Source organism: Giraffa tippelskirchi, chromosome 13 (assembly GCF_054371585.1).
Source record: "Giraffa tippelskirchi isolate mGirTip1 chromosome 13, T2T-mGirTip1v1.2.pri, whole genome shotgun sequence".
NCBI classification, from domain to species: Eukaryota; Metazoa; Chordata; class Mammalia; order Artiodactyla; family Giraffidae; genus Giraffa; species Giraffa tippelskirchi.
Genome location: NC_137287.1, coordinates 96,258,094 through 96,277,889, shown reverse-complemented (window position 1 = coordinate 96,277,889; position 19,796 = coordinate 96,258,094). Strand labels below are relative to the sequence as shown.

The 19,796-nt window shown below is 58.7% G+C and overlaps 2 protein-coding genes across 72 annotated transcripts in view; one reads left to right on the top strand and one right to left on the bottom strand.

The window, feature by feature from the left end:
• Positions 1 to 3,627: 3,627 nt before the first annotated feature.
• STMN3 (stathmin 3) lies at positions 3,628 to 14,611 on the bottom strand. 22 transcript variants are annotated; one of them, XM_081557570.1, is made up of 8 exons: positions 14,362 to 14,611; positions 12,980 to 13,105; positions 11,698 to 11,788; positions 6,875 to 7,020; positions 6,277 to 6,372; positions 5,839 to 6,014; positions 4,664 to 4,855; positions 3,628 to 4,023 (listed from the first exon to the last, which is right to left on the bottom strand). In XM_081557570.1, exons 5-8 carry the CDS (start codon positions 6,356 to 6,358, stop codon positions 3,964 to 3,966), a joined length of 510 nt encoding a protein of 169 aa, XP_081413696.1. In that variant the 5' UTR covers positions 6,359 to 6,372; positions 6,875 to 7,020; positions 11,698 to 11,788; positions 12,980 to 13,105; positions 14,362 to 14,611; the 3' UTR covers positions 3,628 to 3,963. The 22 variants fall into 22 exon arrangements, with proteins under 22 accessions (XP_081413696.1, XP_081413699.1, XP_081413693.1 ...); XM_081557573.1 differs by lacking the exon at positions 14,362 to 14,611 and adding an exon at positions 13,905 to 14,337; XM_081557567.1 differs by lacking the exon at positions 14,362 to 14,611 and adding an exon at positions 13,450 to 14,175.
• Positions 14,428 to 19,796, top strand: part of RTEL1 (regulator of telomere elongation helicase 1) — a 20,629-nt gene continuing 15,260 nt past the window's right edge. For 20 of the 50 annotated variants that reach the window (XR_014073273.1, XR_014073278.1, XR_014073277.1 and 17 more), the window contains exons 1-9: positions 14,428 to 14,832; positions 15,259 to 15,519; positions 16,400 to 16,595; positions 16,839 to 16,932; positions 17,389 to 17,470; positions 17,670 to 17,730; positions 18,509 to 18,584; positions 19,026 to 19,110; positions 19,383 to 19,448. Coding sequence is in view for 30 of the 50 variants with exons in the window: in XM_081557521.1 (XP_081413647.1) it covers positions 15,418 to 15,519; positions 16,400 to 16,595; positions 16,839 to 16,932; positions 17,389 to 17,470; positions 17,670 to 17,730; positions 18,509 to 18,584; positions 19,026 to 19,110; positions 19,383 to 19,448 (762 nt within the window). In the remaining 20 variants the exon portion in view is untranslated. Of the gene's footprint in view, positions 14,833 to 15,062; positions 15,230 to 15,258; positions 15,520 to 16,399; positions 16,596 to 16,838; positions 16,933 to 17,388; positions 17,471 to 17,669; positions 17,731 to 18,508; positions 18,585 to 19,025; positions 19,111 to 19,382; positions 19,449 to 19,796 lie in introns of all 50 variants that reach the window. The other 30 variants (XR_014073276.1, XR_014073274.1, XR_014073279.1 and 27 more) reach the window with 5 other exon arrangements.

Here is a 19,796-nt window from a genome sequence, read left to right as displayed (position 1 = left end):
CTGTCCTCGCTTTCCCTCCCCTCCCTGCCGGGCAACACCTGACTTCCAACTGAAAGGAGACACTTTTGAGGCTTCAAGCCCCTGGTTGTGGCACACTGAACAGCATCTTAGAAAACTGATACAGCTGCCAAAAGAGCACAGTCACTTTTCCTCAGCAGGAAGAGAAGCAGTGTGTAGGTGCCGACCCCGCCCTCTGTCCCCGCCCTCTGTCCCACAAAGCTCGCCCGGCTGGGAGGATGTGTGAGGGGCTGGAGGGAGGCCCATTGGGGACGGCCTCTGCACTTCCAGCCCACGTGGCCTGCTGCACACCCTGTTCCACTGCCGCCCCCAGGCACCAGACAGCCCCCGCTGTGTCCAGAACACACAGGGTCCTGGAGGCAGAGTGTCAGGTGGTTTAGAACCTGTCCACGGGGTCTTTGACATTCCCACTTCCCAAAGGGGAAGCCTAACCCCAACCCCCACCCCAGGGTGGGCTGTTCTTAGTGACTCACTTCTGCTTCCACAGCTAGTTTGTGCAGCTGCCCCAGGGACCAGCTGCCAAGTCGTGAGGATGCTCAGGCAGGCCAGTGGACAGTCTCAGTGAGGTGAGGCAGCCTCCTGCCAGCACCCATGTGAGCCAGCCAACCTGGAAGTGGGTGCTCCTGCCGCAGGCGGCCTCCAGACAGCCAGGGCCTCCACCCTTGTCCTGACTGCAGCCTCCCTAGAGGCCCCACACCAGAATGACCCAGCTCCTGAATTCCTGACTTGACAGAAACTGAGGCGATGTTTCTTCTCTTCTGCCACTGCTTGGACTCATTTGTTTCACAGCAATAGGTACTGAGTATAGCTCTAACTCCTCCCCAGAATGAGTCCCACCTATGCTTTTCTGTTAAGTGTGATGGCTCAGGGAACTCAAACTTGGGCTCTATGACAATCTAGAAGGGCGGGATGTGGTGGGAGGTGGGAGGGAGGTTCAAGAGAGAGCGGATATATGCATACCTATAGCTGATTCATGTTGATGTGTGGCAGAAACCAACATAATACTGTAAAGCAATTATCTTCCAATTAAAAAATTTAAAAGTGCAATCGCTCTTCTGGGAAGGCTTCCCCATCATATCCTCATGTCAGAGGTTCCATGTGGTGACTGCCCCTCAGTGCCTTACCAGAGCCCCCTGAAGGGGTAAGAAGCCCTGACCTGTGATCAGCCGCTTCTCTGAGAACTCCAGGGCTGTGTGCTTCTGTATGGCAAGCATGTAGCTGTGAACCCAGATGACAGGCATGCACAACTCATGCCTCCTAAAAGTATTTTCAACGTATTTCTTTCCGCTCCTGCAGATTTCTGATGCCTCCACTTTACTGGAGGCTGTGTGTCCTGGATTCCGACTTCCCCACCTCTCCCTGGGCAGGGGATGGAGGGGAAATGGTGAGAGCTCCTTGGAGCCTGGGGAAGTAGCCAGGACAGCCCCAGGAGAGGACCGTGGGTATGGGGAGAGGTGAATGGGTTTCTCTGGGTCCTGGGGAGCAGGCATCTCTCCAGAGTCTGTGTCTTTGGTCCATTGTGGACATCTACCAAACATGTCTTCTCAGAATAATGAGGGGCCCCTGCCGGGCACCCCATGTGGCAGTTCAGGTCCTGGAGGACAGTCATGTCCACCAGTGTGAGTTAGGATGTCTACTTGGTCCCTTTGTGCCACTCCAGGTCTCCACGTGAGGGCCAGATATGTGTCTGTGAACCATAAGTTGCCCAGCAGGGCTCACAGAGCCACAGGGCACACCCTGGGATTCCAGGACCACCCTCCCCACCCCAGTAAGACCCACAGCCATGGTGAGAAGGCAACTCAGACCCCATGGCGGCAACCTGAGAGCCTGGCCGCAGGAAGACTCAGCCCTGGGGGAGCCAGGGCAGCCTCCTCCCTCCGCCTCCACCAACTCCTGGGTCTCCAGAGGTGAAAGTGGGCTTGTGTGCTGTTTCTGTGCTTCTTTCTTAAAATTGCCATTGTCACAAGAATGACTCACAGTTGTGGTGATAATACCCAAGGTTGGGGTTTCCAGCAGGAGAGCTGGCTTTCTCACTGATGCACAGCCAGCAAGCAACCCCACAGCTGCAGGACACACTGGGACAGTGCAACCATTTCTTAAACACACAGGTTTTTTTTTTAATTGTTTATTTTTAAGTTCACTTTCACTACGTGGATGAGATGGGTGTGTATGACACTAGGGCTTCTGCTACGAGAGAGCTGCCGTGGCTCAGAGAAATCCCACCGTCAGTCCTCTTTCCGCTCCCTTTTCTGAGTCCACAGAAGCTGCCTGTGGGCACCGGTGGGTCCCAACTTGGTGGGTTACAATCCTGCTTGTCACTTCCTCCAGGGCTGTCTTGGTGGGGATGGAGGGGTGAGCACAGGTCCCAACTTTCCTGAAGCCCACTGCAGGGGTCACTACCTGCCTGTGCTCTCTGGCTTGGCTCTGGGAGGCCACCAGCGGTGACACTGTAGGTTTCTGTGGAATGAAAGTCAGGGGCACTGAGGGCTGCCATCTGGTCTCTGTGGCACTGGCTCTGGGTCCTTCCTGTGAGAAACCCCTCACACTTTCCACCAAGTGGCTGGCCAGCAGGGACTTGGCCCTCAAGCATCCAACCATGGGGTGGGGGCTGCATGGAGAAGGGGAGGCTGCTGCCATGTCCTCAAAGGCCAGCACCAGGGGGTCTGGAGGTCCCCCCAGGCTGAGGGAGGGGGAGAAACCCAGCCAAGGAGGGTCTTGGCAGGAGAAGCCTAGAGTCAGGCCTCCAATCTGCAGGCTAGCCAGAGGGGGCCACCAGCCAGGAATGGAAGGATGGGGCAGGTGGGGAGGCAAGTTGAGGAACCCTGACCCTTGCCCTCCAACATCTGAACCTTCAGGCACTGGTCCTTTATCCCCTAATATCTACTTAGGGCTCCCAGAGGGGCACTTGGGGCTGCCACCCTCCCACACATGGCCACCTGAAAGCCCTGTGGTTGGAAACAGGGGCATCTTTTAAACAAAGAAGAGGGCACACAGGAGGGGGCCAGGACTCCAAAGGGCTCCACAGACAGGTCCTCCAAGGGTGCCTACAAAGCCTAGAGAAGGAGAGGAGGAACATTGGGAGGCCGGCTGTCCCCACAGAGGAGCTGTGCCAGAGAGAAGGTGGCCCTTTTTGGAGGAGGGGCCGGCAGGGGTGGCCATGCTGCGCATAGCCCTCTAGACCACAGCAGTTTGCTCACAGTACCGGTGGAGCCAGCCCACTCCCCTAAAGACTCAGGCCAAACCACACCCCGTGACCTCTCCAGGCAAGCGCAATGACTGAAGGCTCCCAGGACAGCCGAGGGTGCCAACCTTAGGCCAAAGAGTCTCTGGGGACCCCTGTGCCACCACATTACAGCATGCTGCAGCTCCTACCCACCAGTTCCAGAAAGCACCACTGCACACGCAGCTCCCAAGGCTGGCCAGTGACTGGATACCTGGCCCCCACTGCCCAGATTCCTTCTCCATCCAAGTCTTTCTTCCTCTGCCCCCTCCCGCGTGCCCAGCCCCTCTTCTAGGGGAGGACATGCAGGTGGTGGTGTCTCTGCCTGCTGGTGGAGCTGGCACAGAGGATGTGCCCTAAGTGACAAGGTGCTCATAAGGACCCGAGTGTTCCTGCCACCATTGCTGGATTTATTGAGGTCGCCACCACGTCTGCTAAGAGGGTTGCCAAGAGGGGACCCAGCCACCGCCCAGCTTGGGCCTGAACTGAGGGACCGTGTGCCACGCCCTGGGAGCTCCTCCAGAGAGAGCCTGTGGTCAAAGCCTTGCCACAAGGACCAGATAGCTTGGGGCGCGGAAAGAGAAGCTGAAGCTGGGAGGGCAAGAGGGGAGGGAGGAGCGGGAGCAAAAGTTGCATCTAGACAAAGTCGAACAAAACAAAACCGAAACCCAGGTGTGTTCCTGTCTCATCTCGGGATCCAGGCGTCGCGGATTCCAGAAGGCCCCTTAGCCGGACATCTCCTCGCGCTGCTCCTTGTTCCTGCGCACCTCGGCCGCGTGCAGCTCCTGCCAGGACAGGCGGGGTGGGCGGGGCTCTGCAGCCGGCAGGGCGTGGTGGGCGGGGCCCTGCAGCCAGTAGGGACTGCGTCCTGCCCCTCCCAGTCCTCCTGGGCTCTGCGTGTCCTGCCCTCGTCCCCGCTCCCGGCTTGGGGACCCTAGGGTCCTTTCCTCCCTAGACTGGTTCGGTCCAAGGTGCTGCAGATGCGACCAATGAGGACACGCTTAGAGACCAGGAGCAACAGAGGGCAGGAAGAGGCCTGAGACACCGACTGAAAGTGTAGCTTGAGGGTAGGGGCTGGCCCTCAGTGAGTCTGGGGTTGTGTCCAGACTAGAGCGTTGTGGCTCAAGGGATTTCCCGGATGTGCAGGCTGCGGGGCTCCCTGGCACTAACCCAGTCCCACTCACAGGGAGGGGGCTCCGGCCTGGGCAGGGGTTCCCCTCACCCTAGCTGGCCCCAGCAGGACAGGGAGTCATGGGGAGGCCGCACTGTGGGAATGCTGGTGGTGCAGTGGGCAGGCACCGCCAAAGGAAGGAGCACCTGGGGACCTCCTGCTTCGGGCCCCGCCCCCTGCTCGGATCCACCCGCCTTTCGCCCCGCCCCCTGCTCGGGCCCCACCCCCTGCTCAGGCCTGGCCCGGGCGCGCACCTTCTCGCGCAGCCGCTCACGCAGCGCCGCCAGGTGAGCCTCGCGGATCTCCTTGCTGAGCTCCATCTTGTAGTTGAGCTTCTCCTCGGCCAGACGGCTGAAGTTGTTGTTCTCCTCCAGCGCCTTGTGCAACACCTCGCGTTCGTGCTCGCGCCGCTCAGCCAGCTGCTTCAGCACCTGCGCCTCCTGCGTCTGCGCGGCAGGGGGTTCGGGGGGGGGCGGGCGAGCGTGAGGGGAGGCCGGGCCCACCCCTCCAGGCACAGCCCCGACCCCAGAGCGCTGCTGTCAGGGACCCGCCGCCCAGCCCGAACCCACCGGACTCGTCCTCGGTGAGAGCTCAGGCCTACACTGTCCTGCCATCGGCTAAGGTGACCATCTCATCCCCAGACAAGCCCTTCCTGTCCACCCTCGGCCACACAGCTGCCCCTTCCCCGCTGGACTCCGGGCACCCTCTCTCCATCCCACTCCAGAGTCCAGGCTGCCCTAAGGAATATTGGAGGAGCGGAAGAAGCTCTAAGTTTGTGGGCTGCTCGAGGAGAGTGGCGCTGCTGGCAGTCCCAGGGGGAGACCCAAGAGCCCTGGAGGTAATATCCTCCCTCAGCCTCCTTCAGAAGGCTGCCGGGCTCCACCCAGGAGCCGGTCACTACTAGGTAACCCTGAGAACCTTGTGCCCCCAGGTCTTACCGGCCCTGCTGTAAGGGGGTGGATAGAACTGCTGCCCCTGCCCAGCGGGCTTGAGCATCAGGACAGTACTCCTGAGAGCATAGGGTTATCTGTGTGTGTTTCAGTCTGAGAGAGTCTGGTGTAAGAAGGGGAGGAGGGGCCTGCTTCTACCAGGGGCACCCTGAGCTCCCTTACTCAGGAGGGTGCCCACACAGCCTCCTCTCCCAGCGGCCTGCCTGGGGCTATCTCCTGATCTTCCCATCTGGCCAGCGTGGCCGAGGGCACCCCTCCCAACAGTGTTGGGTTCTTGTCTCCTCCAGTGGCTGCCACCCAGGAATCCCTCCCTCCCCCGTCTCATTCTGATGGCTCAGAGGGTAGTCCAAGGATGTGAAACTCTCTCTGCTACAGGACCACAGCCCAGCAGATACTTGGAGAACCCTGCACCTTGGGGACTCTGTGGCTAAAAGTCCTCCTGACCATCTTTATCAGGACCCGGAAGGGCGGCTCCTGACCTTCCTCCGCTCCTCAGCTGCCTCCAGCCGCTTCTGCAGCTCTTCCAGGGAGGTGTCCTTCCTCTTGGGGGGGGAGGAGAGCACGGGACTCTCCGGGGACAAGTCAGAAGGGGACTTGAGGATGACCTCAAAGCTCTGGCCGGAGGCCCTCTTGTCCAGCTGTTTCACCTCCATGTCTGCAGAGCAAGAGCAGGTAGGGGCTTCAGGAGGAGGACTGGGCGAGGAGGGGGGAGGCTGAGCACACATCCAAGTCAAGGGGTGAGAGAAGGGGTGAGGCTTCTCACATGGGACTCCAGGACTGGGCCCTCAGGACCGGCCCCTCCCCCAGGGACCCTTCTCCAGAAGCCAATCAACCAGAAGGGTTCACAGATGCCATGGGAGGAGGGCAGTGAGGTCAGGTGGCAGCAGGCAGTGGCAGGTCAGAGGCCAGGCACTCACCCCCATACTGGTAGACGGTGTTGGGGTGCGGCTGTGAGTAGAAGCAGGAGCAGATGAGCGACAGCACTGACAGCTCCTTCATCTTCTCCTTGTATGCTGTGGGCATGAGGCCAGGCTGAGCGGGCGCCAGCCCATCGCTCCTCTGGCCCCACCCCCCTGGCAGCCCAGGATTCCCCCCGCTCTGCCCCCATCATTCCCTTAAGGTGTCTCTCTGGGAACCCATGGATCATGCTCTTTTGTGTCTCACATCTCTGATTGTGCATCCCTTCCTCCCTCCTGGATGTTAGTTGTCTTCCCCTGGGCACGCCTCCCCGTGGGTGCCCTGCATTGTTCTGTCTCTGAGTCCCTGCACCTCAACCCCCGTGTCTCTGTCTCCCTCTCCCTCTTTTTTTCTTTCTTGGCATTTCTGTCTGTCTCCCCTGCCTCTGTCTGTGTCTCTGCTTCCTTCTGTCTTTCTGGCTCTCCATCTGTCCCCACCTCTTGCTGTATCTTTGCGTCTCGCTGATTCTTTGTCACTGTGTATCTTCCTGACCCTCACCTCCCTCTGCCCCTCCCTGGACTTCCTCCTTCCTCCCCTTTCCCTCTCATGAATACTTGCCCAGTCAGTAGCGAGGTTGACCACCACACTCATGAGTGGGCCAGCACAGATGTAGAGCTTCTGCAGGCAGCATTTTCGTGGTCTATGCACTTAGGTGAAGCCCTCAGACCCTCATGTCCCTGCACCTGCCCTGTAGTTCCGCCACCCTGGGATGAAACCTGGTTCTCAGTAGACACACACCATTGCCTCTCAAAAGCCAGAGTGAAGGGAGCTGTCCGTTCAGCACCACACCCCTCCCTCTACCCTTGCAGGGTGAGTGCACCCAGCCAATGTCCACAGTACCCAACCAGAAAAGGAGGTAAGCCTGCTGAGGCCCTGGGCCCTGTTAGAGAAGGGGAGATGCCCACTCTCAGAGTGAAAATAACTGGGCTGTTCGTGGTCTCTTCACACAAACCAGGCCCCAAAGAAGACACATGGGTGTGATGCCCCATCCACTGGCTCTCAACAATCCTGTAAGCCATACTGTCACCCCATCCCCACTCAACCAAGAGTGGGCCCAGTAGCTGGGATGATTTTTTCAGAGCTCCTCCATGTCAACCCAGGTAGTCTGTGTTCTTTCCACCCCCACAGTAGGTCCCAAAGACTAGGGGCCTCAGACCCCCAGGCCTTCCTCCCTGGCTGGAGAAGCTATTAGGGGTCTCCATAGAGACACTCCAAGGAGAAGGACTCTGGCTCTCAAGAGAGAAAGAACATGCATTGCTACCCACAGCATCCTTCCATGCGGCAAACAATTTGGACAGAAAACTTTCTGATAAATTTCATACAAGATAGTGTTTTAAAATTGAATTAACATAAAATTGGGGAAAGTGTTGGCATAGAAATAGGACTCAGGACAGAAGTGACCAACCCCTGTCTCAGGGAACAGTATGCTGTGAGCAGGGTCTTCTACCAGCCAGTGCACAGAATGATGGTATTGGATTGAAACATCCTGATGACCCATACCTTTCTGGAGAGAGCCCAAGGAGCCTTGAAAGGAGCACAAAGGAATCCTGGGCAAGCAGCAAGGAGGGCCTTTGGGGTCTCAGAGGGGAACAGGGCAGAGACTTGGTCATTGGCTCAGGAGGCTGAGAAGGAGGGCCAGGTAGAGGCAAACCTCAAAGGGGATTTTGGCCTGACTTATCAATTTTGCTTTTTCACAAGCAGAATCTAGTTGTGTATTACTTATGTCATTAAAAGTTAACTTTAGGACTTCCCTGATGGTACAGTGAATAAGAATCTGCCTGCCAGTGCAGGGGATGCTGGTTTGATCCCTGGTCTGGGATGAGTCCACATGCCTCAGAGCAACTAAACCTGTGTCCCTTGAGCCTGTGCTCTGCAACAAGAGAAGCCACCACAGTGAGAAGTCTGTGCACTGCAACTAGAGAGTAGCCCCCACCCGCTGCAACTAGAGAAAGCCTGCATGCAGCAACAGAGACCCAGAACAGCCATAAATACATAAATAAAAAGTTGAAAAGTAGCAGCCCAGTGGGAGGAGCGCTCCCCAGGAGAGGACTTGTGTGTCTGGCTGCTGGTTGGAGGGGTCTGCATGGCAGTCGGGGAATGGGTAAATTTGGAGGGAATACCAGCAGGAAGAAGCCTGTACCCAGGCTGGAGATCAGGACTGAGCCTAGTCATGTGTAAGATGGGAGAGAAGCTTCAAGTTCCTCTCATTACAGAGGGGAGAGTGGACAGAGGCCCAGGCCTCTCCATAGATGTAGCTCCAGCCAGGAAACCCCTGCAGCAGGCACACTCTTCCTTTTCTCTCTTCACAGGACCCTCTCTTCCTTCCCTATCATTGAGTTCAGAAAGTCATTAAAAACCAATCTCTACTATGAACTGGATTGCTTTCAGCTGCCCCCCCCCACACCCGTATTAAATGTTAAACATGAAAAAATGCATATTGGCCTTTTGGATGATGATATCCTAGACAAGCAAGAGTTAGAAGGCACTGGGTCAGCGTATAGCAGCAGTGTGATAACAGTAATAGTTGTCCAAGGGGCCTGGAGTGGGCATGCTACACCCTTCCTCCCAACTGACTCTCAAGACTAGCCACCCCAGGCAGACACCCTCATCAACCTCATTTCTACCGAGGTAAAGAAGGCTCAGAGAGGGCAAGTCGCCCTCCCAGAGTCACATAGCATGCCAAGATGGGAGCCTGTCAAGAGCCCAGGCATCTGAACTTTCCTGTTGGGAGCCTCATAGGGAGTGGGAAGGTCTTCCACAACTAGGAGGGAAGTGAGCCCATCATAGATTCTCACTCACCTCTAGAAGGGCCTTGGAGGCTGCTTCTAGCTGCCTCTTGACAGATGGAGCTTGTTGCCACTCAGACTGTCCCTATCTTGCTAGTCAGAGTCGGGAGCCCAACATGGCAGGTTGTACCCAGTCTGTCCCTCTCTCACTAGTCAGAGTCAGGAGTCCAACATGGCAGGAGTTGCCAGCAGCATTCACCATTTTCTGAGAAATGTGGCTACAAAAGTCACATTGCCTGGCATGGACTGGGCACTCACCTCCTGGCAGGCCCAAGCCCAAGCATTGTTTCCCAAAATAGCTCATTCAACCCTCAGAACAAGCCTAGGGGAGGTTCTGGCACTATCACTGCCAGCCAGATGGGGAAATTGAGCCTCTGAGGGCTAGGTAGCAGGTGCAAAGCCTCACAGCTTGCCAGAGTTGCATAAGGGGATGAATATGAACAAGTCTGCAAATGTGTCTGAAGAGCTGAGCACTAGGGAAGGACACCAAGAGGTGGTGTCCTCAGAGTGCAGCCCCCAGGAAGCGCAGGCCAGGGTGGAGGTGACCCTGCAAGGCCACTGAGGCATGGAAGCCTGCTCCAGTCAGAGATATGTTTTCAGAAGGACTCCATAGCTGGTTCACTTTGGCCACAGTTATTGGTAATGTCATGTAGCCACTTCTGGGCCAGGCCTCCCTCCTACCAAACTTTTTTGCTGGGAGAAGCTGTGGTGAGCACAGGCACCTGTACACGTGGCCCATACTCTACAGAGGGCAGCGCTGATGACAAAACAGGAAAGACCCGGCCCCGTGTGACGTCAGCCAAGGGCACTTCTCCAGTGGGCACTGCACCACATCTTTGAAGCGATGGTCAAGCTGGACAAAACTGGCCAATTGCACCCATGGTCTCCTTCTGGACACCGGTGGTAACTCGGACATCCAGAAAAATCCTGGGAACAAGTGTGGGTGAGCTGTGCCCCAAAGACTGGCCAAGAAGAGGGGGTGGTGCCATAGGGTCTGAGGTTGGAGGGTCTGGACCCAGCCCTGATGGCCATCCAGGGTAAGGCTTCCTCTTCGTCCCTCCCCCACCTAACCTCACTCTGCTCATATCCGAAGGATGAGAAGGAGGCCTGTTGAGCAGTGTTTTTACCAACAGGGTGAAAAGCTGATAAATGCTCCCCAGGAGTGGTTGCCCATGTCCCCCAGCTCAGCACAGGCAGTGAGTGAGGCCACTCAGCTCCACCCCAGGGTAGGACTGGGGCAGCACTGGCCACCTTCATTTGCCCAGTGTCTCTGGGGATGACAGGGAGAGGGCAGGGGGTGGATGAAGTCCAGATGGACAAGACCCCCCAGAGAGGTTGGGGAGGGGTGTAGTCAATGACGCCCGTGGTCCCCTCCCACGCTTCTGCAGAAGTCATCAGCTGCCAGAACCACCAGCCCTGAGGGGAGGGGTCAGTGCGGTGCACACGTGGGTGGGCGGAGCTCTGGCGCTTCCGGCCTAAGCGGGCGCTCCCGAGAGTCTAGTTAGCTGGGGAGGGGGGATTGCAAAGACTGGTCCCCAGGGAAGAGGGAAGAATGGGCAGGGTGACCGGATGGAAGTGGGAGGCCGCCCACCCAGCCATCTCCGTCCGGCACCGCGTGCAAAGATGAAGCTGGTTTGGGGAAGACTAGACTGGGCAGAGCGTTTCTAGGGAAAGCGACCCTCGCGTCCTTGCGCCGGGGGTCGCCGGGCAGCACCCTCGCGTCCAGTATTTGCCACGCGTTTCCCGCCTTGTCCGGTGCCCTCTCCTCCACGAGAGCCTCGGGCCTGCTGCGGGCGGGGGAGGAGGGGGGTCGTTGCCCTTGAGGGCGGTGGGTCTGCAGCTGGGTAGGCGGGGCGGCAGGGGAGGGAAGGAGGGGCACACGCCCATCCTCACCGGAACCCTCAGTGTAAAGGGCGGTGGCTTTTTCGACCGGGGCGGGTGGCACATTGTCACAGAGGGTGGTCCCGAACCCGCAGGGGCGAGGGGAGGGGGGCGCGAGGCGAGGTGCGGGCGCGGCTTTGCTCAGGTTTCCTTCCCCCGTCTTCTCGCAGCGCCCCCTCCCGTCCCCCGTTAGCTCCATTGGCGCAGGGAGGGTCCAGGCCCTGCCGGCCCCGGGCTGGGACTCCCGCAAAGGGTCCTGTGCTCCTCCCTCCGGCCCCCGTGAAGGCATAGTTCCACCAGGGTCTGCGGTCGCCGGACGCCTCCCAGGACCATGCCTGCGCCCCTCGAGCGCGCCCACCCAGATTCTCGGAGCCACCCTGTGGCACGGCAGTCGTGCCCGGCTTGGCACAGCGGCGCACGAAGGGGCGACGGCACCCCCAGGCCGACGTCCCCACCCCGAGCGTGGTCCCTATTCCGCGGCCCAAGCCCGCTAGGCTGGCGCCGCAATCCCTGCTCTATGGGCATCGGGTCTCCCCATCCCCTGGCCCCCAACCCTGTCTCCTGCGGGTTCCAGCCGGAGCTTGCCCGCGCCCTTTCAGGGCGCAGGGTCCGATGTGGGAAAACACTCCACATCCAGCCCAGCAGTAGGCGAGGCCAGACAATAGTCTGTGCTCAGACCCGCTGCCCCAGGACGCCGGAGGCCCGGGTGCCTACCGGAGATGGTGCTGGCCATGGTGCTGGCGGTGGCGGGGTTGCAGGAGGTGGGAGAGGCGCGGGCGACGGCTGGAGCTGCAGTCGGCGAATGCTGCAGTGTCGGGGAGAGGAGTGAGCTAGGGAGGGCGGGAGGAGGGAGCGCAGGGGAGAGGGAGGGAGAAAGAAAGAGAAAGAGAGAGGGAGAGAGAGAGAGAAAGCGCCTGGCTGTGGCTTGGGCTGCAGCCGTCGGAGGGAGGGGGTGATGGGAGGGGACGATGGGAGGGGCTGAGATCTGCCTGGGACGCAGAGCCCTGCGCTGCAGAGCCCTGCGCTGCAGCCAGAGGCCCATCCTCCCACCTCTCACTGCTAGGACCCGCTGTCCCCCAACTTGGCTTTGTACACTCTCAGGGGGCTGGTGGAGACAGCACCCAATTCCCCAGGGGCTGTGCAGGAGGAGGGGACAGGCCTCAACGTCACGGTGGGGTTGGAGAGCTCTTCTGAGGCCAATGAAGGCTGGGAGGTGCCTTTTTTTGCCCAGGCTTGTGCTGAGGGAAAGCAAATCATGGATGGTGTGGGTGGGGGATGGTCTGGAAGGCCTCCAGGGGCCTCCCAGAGGATGAGCAACTTGAGGCAGAGAAGAGGGTAAATCAATGTGCAAAGGCCTAGAACAAAGCTTTGGAGGAAGACAGAGACAGGATCCAATCCCCGCTCTGACATCTACTTGCTGTGTGGCTGAGGGCAAGTTTCTGACCTCTCTGGGCCTCCATTTCTCAGGTGTGAGATGAGATAATGGTGTTAATCCCCAGTGGTGTGGGAGAAGTGTGCACACTTGGTAAGCGGTGTCCTGCCTGCTTCCTCCCCAGACTCAGAGTTCTGGTTGATACCCTCAAAGGGAGGGCCTTTCCCGCAGTAAGCATCCCCTCTTTGGCGATGAGAAGTCAGGCAGATGGAGTGTTGTTCCCATTTTAGGGACGGAGCCACTAGGCCAAGAGAAGGGCTGACTCCACAAGCAACAGAGTCCTGGAGCCAGAAGTAGAACTCTGAGGAAACCGGGAACATGCAGAGACAAGGAGAGCCAAGAACCTTGATGTGCACACTCAGTGAGCATAATGGGTAACCATCTGTCCTGTGGTCCACATGGGGGCTGGTCCACCATGGGAATCCCACAAAGCCTACCAGAGCAGACAGTCAGTGCAAGTTCACTGACTTGATTGAGATCTCTGTGCCGGCCTTCTGGGGCTTGCTATGTGGCCTCCATGTCCCTTTCTGCTCATCTCTCAGGGTGCAGGACCACAGCACTTACATGTTATAATTTTAGGAGGCTGGGCAGGTGGTCCTGATGTACAATGTGTGACCAGGGTCCTCAGCTCCAGTTTTGGCCCAGGGGTTTGCCGAATCTCTGGGTCCTGGACTTCCCTTCCTTGGACTTCTGTGGGAGAAAATGCCACTACTCTTAGAGGGTGGGGGATGTGGAGGGGAAGGGTAGGACTCCCGGCTCTGGGACTTGCTGTCATCTTTTCACCTGGTGGCTCAGATAGTAAAGAATCTGCCAGCAATGCAGGAGACCTGGGTTTGATTCCTGGGTTGGGAAGATCTCCTGGAGAAGGGAATGACTACCCACTCCAGTATTCTTGCCTGGAAAATCCCATGGACAGAGGAGCCTGGCAGGCTACAGTCCATAGGGTCACAAAAAGTTGGACACGACTGAGCAACTAACACTTTCACTTTGGGAAATCTACTAACCACTGCCAACGGTGTGCTTCTTTTCCTCACCTGTAAGGAGTGGGTCATAGATGCACTTATCTCAGGGATGGTTTGCTGGATGGACAAACATGTTAATGCCTGCACAGATGGCACTGGAGAGTGTGCCAGGTAAACATCCAGCAAGTGTGTGCCAGGTCTCCTCATCTTCTCCAAACTCCCTTTTGAGATAGACACTTTGCCATTCCCTTACTGGAACAGATGGGCATGGGTGGATGCAGCGTGTGCCAGGGGCTTCCCAAGCATGATCTCAGACACAAGAGCCTAGACACACATGTGGCATTAACATACTACCAGCAGGAAAACCTCTGGACATTAAGCGGCGCATGGGACCCTCTAAAATCAGCCTGGCCAGAGGACTGAGGCTGCCACTGCATAGTCAATTTCTTCCTGGTGCTTTCCGGGGCATACTGGGGTCACCTAGACAAACATTTCTAACCACGGAGAGCTGCGTAGACCCCTGGAACTTCCCTGTTGACTGCCAGCTGGTGCTGGGAGCTGGGGATTCAGAGGGCCCGCTCTGACAAGTTGGGGACATTGACCGAAAAAGCGGCTGGACCCAGAGGACAGTAAGGAGAGGAACAGGTGAGGCTCTCAGGAGCCGAGTCACGGGCAAGAGGCAGCCATTTGCGAAATCTGAGAGTGATCAGCTCAGTCAAGTCTTAAAAAGACCTCTGGGCGTTTCAAGAAAAGGTGGAAACCACAGGAAACCTGTCAGGTTTGTACAGTTGTCTGGGCAGTTGTCTGAGAGGACTTGGTCCAGGCCAGGCGGGAAGTGGAGGCCTGGGTGGGGATGACTTTGAGGAAGGAGCCGGACGGGACCCTATGTTCGTGGCCCCGGGCGAGAAGGGGCGGGCCCTAGACTCAGGGTCAACGGAAGGGGCTGGTGGGACCTGGACTGCAGAGCGCGAGCAGCGCGCTCACCCTCAGGGGAGCAGTTTCCGGCCGGAGCACTGCGCAACGGACTGGGAATAGCGGCGGAAGTGCAGAGAGTTCAGGGAAGACGGCGCGCCTAAGCCTGCATACTCAGACTGGCTGCCGGCTGCGGACACAGTGGTGGTCTGTGGCCCGGACTGGGGCGAAGTCCTGGGGACCCCGCTCGTGTAAGGCTCCCCTCGGAGACCCGGGCACTGGAACCTGTGCTCCAGCAGCGGCTTCCGTCACTGTAACTCCCGGCAGGCCCCGCGCCCCCCTCAGGTCGCGCGCTGGCGATTCTGCCGCGCTGCATTGTGGGGCGCGTAGTGCCCAGCTTTACGTTCGCGGAGTGGCCCGAGCCCGCGGGAAGGGCGGCCGGGCGGGGTTTTGGAGCGCGGGCAGTTAGTCCCAGTGTCTAGATGAAACCAGGCCTCGGGAGGCCGGGTGGTTTGCTGGGCGCCGCACGGATTCGCTTCCCAGGTCAGAGCAGCACACGTGTTCTTTCGCTGCCCGCCTGGGAGGGATGGAGATGGCCCAGAGAACCGAGGGTGGGAGCCGCAGGGGTGGGAGGTTCCGAGCCGCCCAGGCTGGGGGGGCGGGGGGGAGGCGCTGCTGGGAACTGGCTCCTCTGCTGTGGTGGAGGTCAGTGCAGTGTTATTGCGGGTGGAGCACGTGGAACCGCACCTGCATCTCTTCTGTTGCCTCTCCAGGAGCTCGGTGGAACTGTGTGGGGCGGGAGAACAGGGCAGGGACGACACCTCTCCGAGCCCCTTGTGATGGGATGTCACAGGCTCGCCTTCGGACCTGTCCACCGGAGGCGCTGCCTGCGGGAACTGATGAAGTGGCCTGGCACTCGGGAAAAGCTCTCTAGACACAGGCTTGTTGTCATTTCCGTCTCTGCTGTAGGGTCTCGCGTGGAGAGAGGCGCCGTGTCCCCGCAGTGCAGGCTGGCATCACTTTCCTGAAGCCCCTGAGACTCTGAGATGTTCAGTGGGGGTTTTGTCTCGCAGACCCACACAGCCTGCACTTCAGCCAACCTCTGTGTTCCCCCAAGAGTAGACCGGTATGCCCAAGATAACCCTGAATGGTGTGACAGTGGACTTCCCTTTTCAGCCATACAAATGCCAAGAGGAGTACATGAGCAAGGTTTTGGAGTGTCTGCAGAAGGTGAGGCTGCAGACTGAGGGGATTGTACCTGGGGATGGGTCAGCGTGGGTAGAGCCTCTGCAAAGACCTAACCCATCAGTACATGCACCTTCCTGTTAACTCCAGCCAGGTCCTACTGGTAATGCTGCCCTTATGGATGTGGGCTTTAGCCATAAATAGGGCCCATGTTTTAGGTGGGGTAGGAGAGACGCTGAACAAATAAATCAAAAAAAGGTAATTTTAGACAGTGATGAATGCTATGAAGAAAGGCATAAGGTGGTAGGTTTAAGAGCACCTGGGGGACCTCACTGAGAAGGTGGTGTGAGAGCTGAGGTCTAGCGATGAGGAGCAGCCAGCCATCTGAGGATCTGGAGGACATATTTCTACACAGAGGGGCAGTTGGTACCCAGCCCTCATCTGGGGAGGTCATTAAACCTCATGGGGTGCAGCTAGCGTCCTGCTGGGTTTCTGGGTATGCCCTCTTGTCTCTGCCTAAGCCCCCAGCCCTCGAGGGCTGCATCTGCAGCTGGGCACGTCGTGTTTGCCTAGGCTCCCCACTCAGGCTCCCAGCTGAGAGCTATGTAGGCCATCAGAGCTCATCAAGATTGTGTAAATGCTTGGATCCAGAATTGTAGAATGGAACTCCTATTTTGAGGCTTGACACCTAATTAGTCATCTTCCTATTTATAGCATATTAGAAGATACTGTGGTGTTTTGGGTAACGCTCTGCAAATTGTTTGCTAACGTGTACTGACGTAATCTCCAGCCTTTGGTTTGGGAGTGGAAAGGTCCTGTGGAATTTTATGCTCCCTGCTGGCTGCTGGGCTGGTCTTAGGTGGGCTGTGGGGCCTGCGGTGCCTGGCCCCTGCTCCCCCCTGACCCTGTTCCCCACCCCTTTCAGAAAGTGAACGGCATTCTGGAGAGCCCCACAGGCACGGGGAAGACACTGTGCCTTCTCTGCAGCACGCTGGCCTGGCGAGAGCACCTCCGGGACGCGGTCTCTGCCCGCAGGATCGCCGAGAGGGCGTCAGGGGAGCTCTTCCCCGACCGCACCTTGGCGTCCTGGGGGAACACCATCCCAGAAGGAGACGTCCCAGGTGATGCTCCCTCTGCCCCACTCCTGGCCACCTGGCAGGGAGGTGGGGAAGGAAGGGGGGGTTTTAGCTGCCACGCCACTTCTCTTCATCCTAGCTGTAAACCTAGGGTCAGAGCCTTACAGACAAATGAGGACTCTGCAGAGACCCATTGCTCTGCTTCCTGGTCACCTGACACTTAGCTGTCTGTGGGTGGACTTAGTCAAGTGCCCGTAGCCGTGACCTGTCCTTCCTTGTGCTGGGCAGCCTGCTACACGGACATCCCGAAGATCATCTATGCCTCCAGGACTCACTCGCAGCTCACACAAGTCATCGGCGAGCTCCGAAACACTTCCTACCGGTGGGTCGGGGGGTGGTCTGCCAGGACTCCACCCTGGGACATCCTTACTGAGCTAGAACCCTGAGCTCCTTGTGGCCATCAGGATGTCAGCTGTAGGTGTGGGTGGGGCAGCAGAGGTGGGGCTCTGCCCTGTGTCGGAGCTCCCGGTGCTTCTGCAAGAGTGCTGTGTCTTCTTCCAGCCTCCCATGAGAGGAGCGTGGAGGTGGAGGGGCCTTCCAGAGGCCTGCCCTCATTTCTCAGCCTCACCTCATCACTCACCCTGGACCCTGACTCAGGCTGGGCTAAGCTGCAGGGAAAGCCCCTCTTAGTCCCAGGGCAGATTTCTGCGCTGCCTGCCCCCTCTGGTTGCCTGGGCGAGTGAGCCAAGCTTCCCAGTACAACTCATGGCTCTTGCCGCTGGACGGCGCTGGGGCCCCCACCCTCTGATCCTTGGGCCCCTGCTCTATCTTCTGCCAGGCCCCGAGTATGTGTGCTGGGCTCCCGGGAGCAGCTGTGTATCCACCCTGAGGTGAAGAAGCAGGAGAGTAACCACATGCAGGTGCGTTCTTGGTCCCTGCCTGTCTTCTGTGGTTCTGCTGCTGCTGCTTTATGGGGGCTGCCCGGGCTTTAGGGCCTCAGCTGTGCCCCTGGGAGATGGGGTAGGGGAGCAGGGTGAAGAACTGGTGGGGTGCCTGGCTAGTGGCAGGGGGAGGGCAGGGTGCAGTTGTCACACAAGCCCAGACCTCGTGTTCCGCCAGGTCCACTTGTGCCGCAGGAAGGTGGCAAGTCGTTCCTGTCACTTCTACAACAACGTGGAAGGTGAGAGGGCTCGTGGCAGCCCCTCCTCCCCTCAGTGAGCATGCTGCAGGTTATGGAGTGTGGGCTTCTCTGAGAATCGAGCTCTCCAGCCTCCTATGTGCGGGGGCACCTGGGCTCTGTCTCGTGACCTTGGCGAAGGAGCTCACACAGGAGCTGAGAGACTGGGCTTTTTGGGTGGGTCCCCGCTACACCCAGTAGGGGAGGTTCCCTGGGCCTAAACTGTCCCTTCTAGGAGGCTGGAATTGAGGTGCCCGCAGGCAGGAATGCCAGTGTGAGCAGCCATCAGGACAGGCTAGGCACTGGGTCTCTGGAGAGCATTTCTCTCGGGGTCTCAGCCGCCTACCACAGCAGCTTGTGGGTCAACTTGCTCCCTCTGCTGGACCAGCGCTCACCTGCAGTGTCCCTCACCTCACCTGGAGGGACCTTGAGGAAGGAGAGGCCAGGAGGCTGGAGTGGGGTGGGGAGCTGGGTGGAGCTTTTGGCCTACAGAGGAGGCACCCTTGGAGCTGACGCCTGCTGGTCCCTGGGCTGCAGACCCCTCCACGGCCCCAGGCCCCCTCCCACTGCCCTCGGCTTCCTCCCCAGGATTTCCTGTTGGTGTTCAGCCTCAGCCTGCGGCTGCCTTCTAAAACACAGAGCAGGGCCCCCTTGGTACTTGGTTGAGGCTTGGTGCCCTCCCCGGGGGCTGCCTGGAGCCATTCCATCCTGGGTGACCCCTGTGGTCCAGGGGGACTCACTGGACCTGAGAGCCTGTGTTCACTCCCACCCGTGTCCCTAGAGAAGAGCCTGGAGCAGGAGCTGGCCACCCCCATCCTGGACATCGAGGACTTGGTCAGGAGCGGGACTAGGCACAAGTAAGCTCCCCTCTCGGCTAACCCAGGCTGGGCTCCCTCCACATACAGAGGTACATCCACTTCTTTCCTTTTGAAATCACACAACTAACGTTCTTCAGTATGGAAGTACGTGGCAGTTGTGAGGACTGTGAAGTAAGAAGTGAGACCCTTCTTCCTGGCCCCCAGCCCCCCTCTATTCCCCAGGCATTGAGCTTGTCTTCCACCTGATGTGCCCCCCACCCCCAACATCTGCTGCGACCTCATGGATTCAGGGCTCTGGTCATGGGGGCACAGGCCCAGCTGTCCTCTTTCCTCCCTCCTCATCCACCTGCCCAGGAGTGGGCCTGGGGCTTTTGTAGATTTTACTCGAGTGAGTGGTCCACTCACATGGTTGAGGACGGACGTATGAGGGGTGGCAAGCCTCCCCACCCGTGCAGTGCCCCAGTGCCTCCTCCCCTCCAGGCTGTGCCCCTACTACCTGTCTCGGAACCTGAAGCAGCAGGCGGACATAATCTTCATGCCCTACAACTACTTGTTGGACGCCAAGGTGAGGCCTGCGCCTGCGCAGCTGACAGTGCCTGATGGCAAGAAGGTCCCAGGCTCAGAGGTGCCAGTAAAGGAGCCCTTACTGGTTCTGCTTCCAGTATTAGACCCTCGCTGGGAGCGGCAGGCTGGTGCCGGGGGACCAGCCTTCCTCATCAGCACACCTGGGTGGGTGGTGGAAGTGAGGGACTGCCTGGGGTCAGTGTCCTCCCACTGGACACCACAGGGCCGCCCGGGCACATCAGCCCCAGCCCAACGTCCTGCCTCTTGCTGTAGAGTCGTCGTGCACACAGCATCGACCTGAAGGGGACAGTCGTGATCTTCGATGAGGCTCACAATGTGGTGAGTGTTTGGGGGCCTCCTGACATCCCCTTCCTCACACAGAACAGCTGCACCGTACTGTCTAGACCCCTGTGCCCCACTGTCAGGACCAAGCAAACGGGCAAGGCGGGGTTCCAGCCTGTGCCCGCCATTTCCACGCAGGACCCCAGACGACTCCTGCCATCTCATCCTTCTCTTCTCTTTGTCCCTGTTGGCTGCCTCTGTCACCTGCTTGCTCCGCCCCACCTATTCTGCGGCCTCTGCCAGGGCCCAGGGACCATGTCTCCAGGAGTGGTGGGCCTTGACCAGGGTGCTGGAGGAAGACCACTTGGGGAGCCTGGCATCCTGGGACGGAGATGGTCACCCTCA